Source organism: Strix uralensis, chromosome 10 (assembly GCF_047716275.1).
Source record: "Strix uralensis isolate ZFMK-TIS-50842 chromosome 10, bStrUra1, whole genome shotgun sequence".
In the NCBI taxonomy this organism is placed as follows: domain Eukaryota; kingdom Metazoa; phylum Chordata; class Aves; order Strigiformes; family Strigidae; genus Strix; species Strix uralensis.
Window position 1 is genome coordinate 2,638,997 of NC_133981.1, and position 12,545 is coordinate 2,651,541.

The 12,545-nt window shown below is 39.1% G+C and overlaps 1 protein-coding gene across 2 annotated transcripts in view; it reads right to left on the reverse strand.

Moving 5' to 3' along the window:
* The window catches only part of UROC1 (urocanate hydratase 1), a 44,004-nt gene that overhangs the window by 22,698 nt on the left and 8,761 nt on the right, over positions 1 to 12,545 (reverse strand). For both annotated transcript variants that reach the window (XR_012630213.1, XM_074878861.1), the window contains exons 3-9: positions 11,524 to 11,617; positions 10,166 to 10,225; positions 6,928 to 7,056; positions 5,653 to 5,714; positions 4,589 to 4,655; positions 3,858 to 4,001; positions 16 to 104 (exon numbers count right to left, since the gene is read on the reverse strand). Coding sequence is in view for 1 of the 2 variants with exons in the window: in XM_074878861.1 (XP_074734962.1) it covers positions 16 to 104; positions 3,858 to 4,001; positions 4,589 to 4,655; positions 5,653 to 5,714; positions 6,928 to 7,056; positions 10,166 to 10,225; positions 11,524 to 11,617 (645 nt within the window). In the remaining variant the exon portion in view is untranslated. The remainder of the gene's footprint in view (positions 1 to 15; positions 105 to 3,857; positions 4,002 to 4,588; positions 4,656 to 5,652; positions 5,715 to 6,927; positions 7,057 to 10,165; positions 10,226 to 11,523; positions 11,618 to 12,545) is intronic.

Genomic DNA, 12,545 nt, shown 5'->3' on the forward strand with positions numbered 1-12,545 from the left:
CGTTACGAGTCATACCTAAGGCGTGCAATGCAATGGTCCAGGTTGTTAGAGATTTCCATCAGCCATCCCTGCTTGTGACGTTTCAGAAGTGCTGCTTCATCAACCTAAGAGAAATAGCAGGGATCTTAAAACTCCTGTTTCCCCTATCCAGTCTCTTTTACCTGTAGTTTTTCAATTAGCCTGCAAGAAAGAATAGCAAATAGGTAAAGGGAATAGCTGTGCCTTGGCATATTAAAAATATGGACCATATTAAAAATATGGAGTGATTGTTCAAATACTTATTTTTCACCTCTGATTTTTTTTACATTTTCTGTTCTCTTTTACTCCAGGCTCAAAGCAAGAAAAAAAAAAAAAAAGACTTTTTGACACAACACTTCCCAAAATATTTTGCAATCCAAATATTATCATTAAAATTGTACAAGAGGTAATACTTTTCTGCCAATTTTAATTATTCTTATTGTTTCTTTTCATTATTATCTTGAAAAAAACAAAAGTCAAAATCTTTCTAATTCATTTTTCAAATCTGGCTGCTTTCTGTGAAAATAAAATTTCTATTTAATTAAGAAAATATTTTCTTTGATCAGCTCAGCGATAGACATTTCTGCCAGACTGCCCAGGATGAAGCAATGGTTTGCTGAATAAAATTGACTCTCACTTTTATTCTTCAACTGCTGGTTGAAAGTCTCAACCAAATATGGAAAAGAAGAAAGCATTTTCTTGTCCCAGCTGGCTAATGCCTCTGAAAAACGGAATGGATCAAAACAAAACTATGTCTTGAATTCCCTCTTGTTTGAACTTTGAAGCTCAAACAAGCTCAGTCCCAAATCTGTACGCTCTTCTGGGCTCAGCTTCTGTGTGTGTCAGTGTGTATATGCACAAGAGACAGCTGGATAAAAATATAAATGGATAGACAAACTGTAGAGGCTTTGGCACAGATTCCATAATAACGGTTCAATATACAAACCCGCACATCATTAATACTTTTATAATGGGCTATCAGTGGCATAAAGCAAGTGGAAAATTAATTCAAGTCAATTTTCTGTGGAAAACAGATTCAAACCACCACAGTGGTGTGTCTGCATAAGAACACATAACCCAAGTATCTTCTAGTATTTTATTAAAGCATTTTTACCTCTCTATAATCCACTACCATAATTTTCATTCTATTATTTCTCATTAACAAAGTACTTACATGTAAATTAAATAAGTTCTGTATTCAGGAGTCGCCTGAACACCAGGAAACCTTTTCTTTCCTAATTTTTCTTAGCATGAGAAACCTTCCATCATTTCCCACATCATTAATAAAGACTACCCTTCCAAAACCCCAGATTATGATAATATCAGTGTCACTGCCAATGGAGTTATTCAATAAAGACAGGGGCCGTGGGGGACAACTTCTTTGGGTGTTATTTAAATCATCACCGGAGGAAATATATTAAATGGTCTGTACGAATTACAGGAATCAGGTTCATTTAAAGCTCAGCATAACACAGATCAGATCCATTTAAATCTGTTACCACATCCTGCATATTTTATTCAGCTCTCTCTGACAGTCTCAGTCTTTCACAGACTTGCTAGCATACTCAAGAAAACTAGATCCTTTGAACAACACTTTCAAAAATGTGCTAATTTTTTGATCAGCATCTCAGTAGTTTAAAAAAATTGCACAAACACAATGAGCTAATGTCACTTCCAGTGTAACCCTAGAGAGCTTAGTGCAGCTCAGAGGAGATAATCTGGCCCTCCATACAATTATTTCATAAAATTACAATCATCTGCTTCGTGTCAAACAGAAGAGGTAAAAGACTTGCACCATTAATCCCTTCTGTCTGAGCTTCGGAAGCCCTGGCTGACAAAATGACATCTCTTGCACAATTCATCAGTGTCATTTGCATAAATAGTTCCTTAAATAAATAATATGTACATATATATAGCTATCCACATGTGCTCCTGAGACTCATTTCCGACAAGGATCATCTCACAGGAGATAAAAACCAGGCGATATTCAGTCTCCTGAACAAAATCATCTGCAGCCGTAGAGATGAAAAGGACAAAGGACTGCTGTGAATAGCATTCACTGGAATCTTTCCTTTGTATTCTAGCATTTAAAAGATCATGATGACAGAGTAGAAGTCTGTATAAAGATAATTCATTCAATAATAATTTATTCAATAATAAATTGAATATTTTATCTGCAGGGAGTACCCGATGAGATCTCAAATACATGCAAAACTTATGTGCCAACAAAAACACTTTTGCACCATCACTGTAAAACAGATGAAACCCTAACCTTCCATGAATAAGACCTAAACTAGCCAGAGCAGGTCAGATTTACTGCATGCCAGGTGGGCAGTCTGACCCATTATGTTTTGAAGTTTAATTATAATTACCATTGGCCAGATTGAAATAGTCTTACCCTTTTCATTGCAGCAAATGACATGCCCACAGCAGAGGTCTGCCAGCTAATTCTCTCTAGAAATGACTTTGTCTGAGAAGGCTAAAAACTCCCACTCCAGTCAGCTCCAACTGGAGGTTAAGTCTCAAAAAAATCTCTCTTCCTCTGGAGCAGTAACAAGAGCTCATCACCTGCCAATAGTCAGAAGAGCTCAGTGCATTTTGGTCAGTCCTATATCTGCTCCACCAAGAATGTTTCCCCAGTGTATTGAATTGAAAGGTAGCCATGAGGAAACAAATGCATGGAAATGTTTATTGTTTCTCAATAGTCAATATCATTACAAATAATCACTACCATTTTCACAGAATTGCAGAGCAACATTTTCTGTTAAAAAGTGTTGCAGTATTTCTGTAGTCGATCCTTCCATTTGATTTGTTAGAACAGAACCCTATGATAAGCATAATAGATGGAAAAGGCAGGTATTGGGAGGACCTAACGTTGCTTTTTTATATGAAAAGTATTTCACTCAAAACTTACAGACCATACATGCTTACCAAAATTATGATGGTCGTGTTCTGCATTATATATGATACTTAAGGATATCTGTGGATCCAGTGGATCTTATCATACACTAGTCCAATTACCTGGACATTAGCAGTCTTTGAATTACAGATCATTATTAGATTCTGTTTGTTTATGGGAGGAAATAGTGGGTTATTTTAACATATTTGGAACAGAGAAATATTACTTCAGGATGAAAGACTCTCTACAAAGAATATATGTTGTGGGTGAGCTTCAGGAAACAGGGAAAATGACACTACAGAACTTCTCTCCCATCAGCATTTTTCCTTAGCAGAACTTACCTTTGCTGTCTACAAACTGGGATTCTTAGAAGTGCTTATTAGCCTCGCCATCTTCATACTGAAGCCAATTTTAAAATTCCCAGTTTTACAAAATCCCATTGACTTCAAAGAATCACAACACCAAGCAACATCATTAGTCCCAACCTTGACGAGTGAATCATACCAACATTTTTAACTTTCCATCGCACGTGATAACAGTGCCAGAGGCATTAAAGATTAATTGTAATGTAACTAACACCTTTTTAACATAGATTTTTTGGGAATTGCCTGTGGAAGTTATACCCTTTCACACATGAAATGAGGTTAGCTCAAGCACTGAGAATGTCTCATCTCACAGCATCACGCTGCATTATTTGAGAAGCAATCATAAGAAGTTACAGGCCCTATGCTTACAGTGTGATCCAGGGAGTGAACAAATAGAGTGGAATAGCAGTGAAAAATGCTCAGCAACGAAAAGGACAGACAGATCTCAGCAAAGAGTACCTTTTTTGAGTTTGGCTTGTCAGGGTTACTTGAGGAACATGTCAGATCAGGAGAACGAGGGTTCTGGTTCAGCATATGAAGGAGAGAAGACAGAATGAAAGAAACATTGCTCTCACCTCTGCAATGATCCCCACACAGCCAGCAATGACTGCAGCCTTCGCTTGAGCCCCACTCATCCCTCCAAGACCAGAAGTAACAAACACCTTTCCGGACAGATCTTCTACCTTCAAGTAGCGACGGCCTGCATTGAGCACTGTGAGCTGCACACAACACAATAGAGCAATTATCAGGAGCTATTTTCAGAGTCCCTGAAATTGAAACATTTTCTGTGCCTTTTGCAAACAGAGTTTGAAACTCAGGGGTCATTGGGACCATGAAACTGTTTTAATTTTTTAAGAAGAAAACATGTTACAAAGTGATGCTATGAAACCATCTGTCCTGATTATCTTTATTTCTCTCACTATGAAATAGAATAATCAGTGGTTCCCAACATGCTGTTCTTTGGGTATAGAGACTTATTCAGGACAGCTAAGGAAAACAGCTAAGAAAACAAGCTAAGAAAATGTTTTTATCTAACACATTTGGTCAATTCATACTTCACTTATTGTAGCTAGATATGAGCTCAGATTGAGACCTTGATTGCAGATTCCTTCAGGTCTATGTTCTGGATAAGATGCCATGTACTGAGTGGAAGGACACTAATTTTTATAAGGAGCAGGCAATGAGAATTTCTTTGGTAGCCAGAACATCCTCTCACAGCAATCCAATCCACTCCAGCCACCAGCCACTGTGGAAGATACCCTCCTCCAAAAGGTATCAACAAATAGAGCTTTCCCCAATTTCTTACCACAGTCCCATGGACGATTCCCTGAGGCCCAATGTAGCAGTAGCTCCCTGCAGTCATCTGCCCGTACCTAGCAATAGGAACGAACACAACGATAGCACTCAGGCTGGAATGAATTCTGTACGTGTCTACATGTTTCCAGTATAACAAAACCAAAAATAGTCTCCGTGCTTTGATTTGTTGTTAAAGATCTGCTATTATCAAATTCACAACTTAATTGAGTCTCTTCATTAGCAATGCACCAACATGTTTTCAGAGGATCATTTAGCTCTATAAATTGAGTTCAAAAATGCATGGAGCAAAAAACTGAGTGTAAACTCAATTGGCATTTATCATAGTAACTAGACCACAAGGACACTCCTTTTCACATTGTTGGCATCTTTATGCCATTGGTTTTCAGTGGCACTCACACTTCTAAGTCACATGGTCTCTTTTGAAACTGTTAGCCCAAAATGGTTGTCCACATTCCTATGAAATTCCCAGGAAAGTGGCAATAGACATTCTTGATTCATACCCTTTCTTCCAGCTTCCTTATCTGTACACACTCAGCTCTCTCCAGTGGTTTTAATTTATTCTCTCCATGGTACACAACAGAGTAATAATCCTGCTCATCAACTACAGGAGCAGTAAAAAAATTAGGTAAATCATAATTAAAAAAATACAAAGAAATGATAAATTTGTACTTCAAAGATTTCTCTTGGTGTGAAAGAATGTTTCATAACTTGTGTTTTCAGTAGATTGCAAAACAACCACTGCAAAGTGGAACTAGTCAGTGCTATAAGTAGGTTATAATTAAGGCTTCAGACTGTAATTCAGCCAAGTCCCACACATAAACCCAATACTAATTCCTAGCAGACCTCAATTACATCTTTATATATGTGGCTGAACATAACTCATACTCCTAAGTAATTCCACTTAAGTGTGCATTAATGCTTTGCAGTATCAGGACTTTATGCAGCACAGTTGAAATCCATTTGCATTAGAAATTTTAACCAGCTACTGCTTGATGTCCAAATTACATTTTAGTTAAGGATTTGATATATTTTAATAGTGAGGTATCTTCTTACATTGTTACTGCCAAAGCAAACATCTTCTCATATTCATCTCTGGTGGAATAGTTGGGAATAACCTAAGAAAACAATCAAAAGAAAATCCAGATAAGCAAATTAGAGATTTAAGCAAATCATTTTAACAGCCTATATTTCTCTAACTATGCTCACACGCATAGAAAAACAGTGAAAAACAGGAGGAGTATTTCGAGTGTTTTATTCCATGCATTCTAGTATTAGAAAAAAGATGTCTGGTCTTTCTGGCAGTGTGACTGTCAGACAAGTTCTAACAAAACCAGCTCTCTAGCCACAAAACTAGCCTGCAGAGAGATAGATACTGAGTGGCTCAGAAGACTGGCAATGAACCAGTGTGTTCACTTGTCCAACTTGCCTTCCCAGCAAAGCAGTCCAGGTAGCTGAGCATTCGATTGTCCTGGTTTCGGCTGGAATGAAGTTAGTTTTCTTCCTAGTAGCTGGTAGAGTGCTGTGTTTTGGGTTTAGGATGAGAATAACGTTGATAACACGCTGATGTTTTAGTTGTTGCTAAGCAGAGTTTATATGAAGTCAAGGACTTTTCAGCTTTTCATGCTGCCCTGCCAGCGGAGGCTGGGGAGGGCACAAGAAGCTGGGAGGGGACACAGCCAGGACAGCCAACCCAAACGAGCCAAAGGGGTATTCCAGACCAGTATATAAACTGGGGGGAGTTGGCCGGGGGGGCACCACGGCTCAGGGACTGGCTGTGTATTGGTCAGTGGGTGGTGAGCAACTGTATTGTGCGTCACTTGTTTTGTCTATTCTATTATTATTATTATTATTTTAACTTCCTTTGCTGTCCTGATAAACTGCCTTTATCTCAACCCACAAGCTTTACTTTATTTTTTCCCCCCCAATTATTTCCCGCATCCCACTGGTGGGGGGAGAGTGAGTGAGTGAGCAGCTGTGTGGTACTTAATTGCTGGCTGGGGTTAAACCATAACACTGATTAATAATCATCTGTTTGCCTATTGAGGGCTTTTAAATCTTCCAGACTGAATCTAGCTGAACTGTTTTGGTCAAGAACGTGTACAGCTCAGAAGTCACCTAATAAGGAGAGGACTGTTCCCTCCATCACTGCAGATCAGCACACTTGAGGTGAGAGCAACTGTACTGGAATACATGCTGCAGAATTTGGGCCCCAGATTCTCCTGTGTGTGGTTGTAAGTTCAGGTAGTATAAATAATATTTTAATTCAGCAAACACTTGAAAACTAAACAGAAGAGGAAGAGAAAGAGAAAAGAAGATGCTGATACCCACCATGCCATTAGTAATGATTAATCGAGGAGCATACTGATGGCTGGGAAAGACTCCCAGGGGATGTCCACTGTACATTACTAATGTTTGCTCTTCAGTCATCTCTGACAAATAGTGCATTACCAACCAGAACTGAAAGGAAAAGCAAGGAAAGTGAGAAAATCTGTTTCCATCTTACATTTAATGTTTGTTTGTGAAGCTGCTAAACTTTGAGTATAAAGGCAGCGATAGAGATAATGAGGTGTACTCACATATGGAATAACAGCCAGAGCTCTCAACACATTCTTCCTTTTAATAAAGTCCATTAAGAGACATCACTTAGCAGGAAACATAAATCACCATCTAGCAAAAGTCTGAATAAGTTCCAGAAGAATTTCTCCAGTACAAACTCCAGAAATGCTTCATTTTTAAAACCATTCTAATTTTATCTTGAGGTTAATCATTTGGATCTGGCACTTTTCTGGCAATCTTTCCAAAGCCAAACTGCAAAATTTTCCCTATAAAAGTGATTAAAATACCCACGCATAGTGTTGATCCTAACCTGAAACGGATAATTCAGCATCTGCTGGTGCTTGTCATCTTTTCAACAAATGGATGTTACAATGTGAACTTAAAAATGAAATTATTTTTCTTCTCAAATAAAAAAAATCCGCTTTAATTGTGGACAGTGAAAAGTCCTTGAGGCACCCAGAAGTATACAAATAAATGCATCTTGAGGTTGTCTGCATAATGCAATAGTTACTCTTGATCTACACCAAAAAGTAGGCAATGGCCATCTAAGCTGCCTATAGATATGACTCGCATCCACCATTGTCTATCACAAAGCCCATAATATTCCACAGGACTTTCAGTTTGTGACACTGGGAGCTTTCCCATGCAATATTGGAATTCAACAATAGCTTGAAACTAGAGTTTCTGTAGGCATACAGAGACAAAGTTTTGAGAAAAAATGGAACTGCTGATCAAAGAGACAGCACTATCAGTCGTCAAGGGCACTTAATCTCTCTGTGTCTTTGATCTCAATTAAAAATGGTACATATTTGAAGACAGTCCCTTCTAACCCAGCTAATTTCCAAGCTGCAAGTTGAGCAGGAAGAAGTTACTAGAGTTACTGTCTTGCTTTTTACATTTTGGTTTTGTTTCATGAAAAATATCGAACAATCAAATTCTGGTCCTAGGACAGAACAAGTAACTAGGTGAACTCCCAGCTCTTTAGCAGGCTGGGAAAAGCATTGTATTAAAACTAGAAGCTGTAAGACTTTTAGATCTTTTTGCACTAGGACAGAGGAGGCAAAAGCCCTTCCTAGCTTAAAGTACAGTTCTGTTGCCTGCAGGCTTGTAAAGTTAGCCCTGGACATGGTATGTTCTTTAAAAATTATTCAGAAGAAAGCACTGGTCTGCATGGATGATACAAACCAAGCTGAACCTTTTTACTACAAATTTTGCAGTGATAGATTTCCAAAAAGCATGTTGTTTTCAAGCCACAAACGGAACAAAATGTTCTGTCATAACTGACTCATTCATGTGATTGCTACTCTAAGTAAGCAAAAACAAAAAGGTTTTGTTTATTCTGCTGTGAAACAACTGCAGGTCATAGCTCTGGTTTGGATGAGAACAAGAGAAAAGAGAATATTTCTGACTTTGGCAGTGCTTCGACTTCACCTTTTGGCCCAGCATCTGCCTAAGGGATGTCAGTCCAATAAAGGCTACTATATAAACTGCTTGCATTGTAAAATGCTGTAAAACTCATGCAGTTAACAGGCGTTAGTTAACTGGCATTCACTAATTAATGCACAGAATAGAGAAATGGTGTGCATTGCCATGGTACCTTTCTTTTAAAAAGTCAGAAGAGTTTTGCCTCTAAAGCTGCCTAAGACACCCATTTAACTCCCATTTACCAGATTAGGAAACTGAAGCATGAATATTCTTAGCCACAAACAAACAAACAAACAAAAATATCACAGTTAAACTGGGAAGAAAACCCAGGTTCCATGCTACAGTGAGGAATACATTCCTCTCCCTTAACTAGGAACTTCATTTACACATTAGTGTAAATTATTTTTTTAATAAGCAAGAGGCCAGGTTCAGGTAAAGCCACAACAAGGTGCATACACGATACCTTGTGACAGAAGTTGTCTCCTTAAGTCAGCTTTTGCCTATGTAAACTACAGAAATCAAGATCTTCCCAGCCTTCGGGAGCGATGCTGACCTTCAGGGTGAGGTAGCTTTCTACCTGTGCCACATGTCCACCTGTCCCCCGCTGTGGCCTTGGAGCATACCAGAGGCTGCAGGGACAGTGTGGTTTTGCCATTGACAATAACTGAATTTGTGCCTGTCTATCCTCAGACACTCAGGGTGGTTGGTCATGAGAGGCTCCTCCTGCCACCCCACACCTGTAGAGCATTCAGACCCAGATTTTTTTTTTTTTTTTTCCTTGAGAGAATAAATTGAGCTCATACAAAACACAAGTCTAATGCCAAAATTCTCCTCAAAATGTTGGTTGGACTAGGTGATCTTCAAGGTCTTTTCTAACCTAGATGATTCTGTTTCTCACATACATTTTGCAGTACTTGGATTAAAGCAAGTGTATTTACTACCATTTTTGATAAATTATACAATCACAACTTAAACATCCCAGCTCTGATTTTAGACAGACTTTTACCACGTGCCATTATTCTCAGGAGATCAGGGATAACGTTGCTAGGCCTGACAGTGAAGTGCACTATGATCTGGCCAGCTAGCATGTAAATATTTACAGCTAATCTGATTTGCTTGGAAAAAGACTCAGGATTGCATGTTCTTTAATCAAAGCCTTTTTTTTTTTTTTTTATTTATTCCATTACTTGTGAAAAATGTTGCAAAAGTACCAGAAACAAGCAGACAAAAAGATACACTTTTTTGTTTCCTAGAATTCATTTTGACTCTGAATTTATCTGTGCAAAATACACCGGCACATACAAATGCATCAGAGAAAGACAAAGAACTGGTCTTTCATCATACCCAGCTTGGTATGTTTATGGTATTATGTTTAGTATTTCTATTGGGCTGCCTGTGCTCTCTTTACTAAATAAAGCTTTCCCTATCTATGCTGTTCATAATTGAGCATTCCTCTATCCAGACAGGATGTTTTGGAGTATTTTGACACAACGACTGCCAAGAATTATCACAAAATGCCTAAGCAGAATGTTTGTGGGGGAGGGTGAAACTGGTGAAACAAGTTGCAAAAGCAGCAATGTCCTACCTGTGCCCAGTTGCTGAAGACCTGCCCATTTCCTCCATAAGTGACAAGCTCCTGGGGAAACTGAAAAAGGTGATTTAACAATAATAAGGCAAGCACTTTTCTGAAACATTTCACTGTATCTCTGAGCTATTTTCTTAATCTCAGTAATAAATCTTTTCTAGAGATTATCACATCAACACTCTCCAGATTCTTGAAATCAGAAAATAACATCATAAAAGTATAATTTAAGGAAAAAATTCCAATTCTTTTTCAGAATGGGGTATTTGTTATTGCTACAATGGTATTTGGAATGCAGAACGTTACAAAGTGATTCCTTGACTGCAGTTTCTGTTTCAGACAGACATCCCAGTAAACTCCTCTACAGAGGGACTGCTTGAGTTTGGTTGCCACTGGCATTTACAACAGCTAGAAGAGTCTATGACCAGCAGGGCATAGTTGCATGGCCTCTCCCCTGCCATTTGCAAAAAGATGCATTACACTGGGTAGTACTTGTACAGATGGACTTTGGTCCTGTAATACTCTAGTCAGTCAGTCCTTGAGGGATGAGACAGGAAGCACGATCACTAATTTTTCAACATAAATTGTACTAAGAGCTGAGTTCTATCCCTCTCTCAGACAGCGACTGAGCCCCTGTGTCTAGTGGGAGCTGGAGTGAACCTTGGTGGTGTTGTAGGAGACCTCAGAGGTCTGTGTTAGGACAGACACAACTGTGCAGAATTAAGAACTGCACACAGCAGGAAACTACAGAACTTAATACAAAAGACCCCAAACCCAAGGAATCAAAACATAACCCACAGGAAAAGTATAGAATACCCTTTAGTCCCTCGCAAGCTTAGCCTCACAGAAATGGACATTCCAGCACATCACTCTGTAAGGAGGCTGCCTTGGCACTGCTGAAATGGGGCTGTTTACCTGGCACACAGCAGCCAGCTCGACACGTTACAGGGGCTGGCATGGAATCATAGAATCATTCAGGTTGGAAAAGACCCTTGGGATCATTGAGTCCAACCCTCAGCCCTACTCTACAAAGTTCTCCCCTACACCACATCCCCCAACATCTCATCTAAACGACCCTTAAACACATCCAGGGATGGCGACTCCACCCCCTCCCCGGGCAGCCTATTCCACTGTCTGACCACTCTTTCCGTGAAAAATGTACCTTGGGGCACAGAACCAGCAAAAGACATATGAACAACTAAAATCCTATTCAATCTATGGAAGGAGGACCATTTGCACAAGGATTGATTTCACCTATATGCCTAAATTCTTCAGTTTTTATGTGAGGAAAATACAGAAAATAACTTGCAGATTTGCTGCTGCTCTATGAATCCAGCTTCCTTATTTTCACAGTACCTTACCTGCGCCACTGAGGGATCCAGATTGTTCATGATCATCAACATAATGGCAGCCGCTGATTTGGTCTTGCACGGGTAGTCTCCTATGGGGTACGCTCTGAAATGGTAGTCACAAAAATTTAGGAGACACTTCAACTCACTCACAAGTGCAACCACAACATACCCTACAGAAATATCCCTGCATGCCAACATGTTCCTTTCAGTTGCAGACTTTTATTCAGTAAGGAAAGAAAAAAAAGAAGAAAGTGCAGATTTGAAATTACATATGTACCTTAACAGGCAAATCAGGTTTTAACTGTTTTCAGAACTAAGCAAAGAAAAACATTGTATTCAGCTTATAATTTGCTGAAGCAGTTAATCACAACTGGTTATAAATATGGTGGCCAAGATCTCCCACTGCTTTTTAACTGGATCATTTTGGGGATGCTGGAACCAGTCTCTGTAGTTGCTTGGCCTGGCAATGTGCTGAGTCCTGCACTGCCAAGGAAAATGGCATCAGTGAAAGTTGCCTTCAGGCTCATCAGCCCTTGTTATTTAAGATCCTATCTAAGAAAAAACACCCAGCTTGAATCTCAGTCCCAAAGCAGCTCTCAAAAACTGAACCTAGTTAGGAGAAATATGGGCCTTTTTACTGAATAAGGTGCATTTCATCCAGAAAGTTGAGAGGTGAGGTATGGGAAGCCCTCACAAAGGTATTCTGGGTCAAGTTTTGTAGCACTAATGTTCTTCAATGCCAACTGCTGTATTATCTTCTTCTCCACCATCTGTTTGTCATATTCAATTTCTCCAAAACTTCTAGTCCTAGATTTATACTGTAGCTCTTGAGGGCAGGAACAGTTCCTTTGCTGTGTTTGCACAGGTCTTAGTACAATTGTGCTGTGGCCTCTAAGGTATTATACCAACAAGAAATACCTTGAGCAAGAGTTTTGCTCTTTGCCTTTCTGTAAGCAACAACACCATTGCAGATGCTGCAAATTCCTGAAGGTACATAGGATCATTTGACATGGTTTCTAAATGATCTTCCT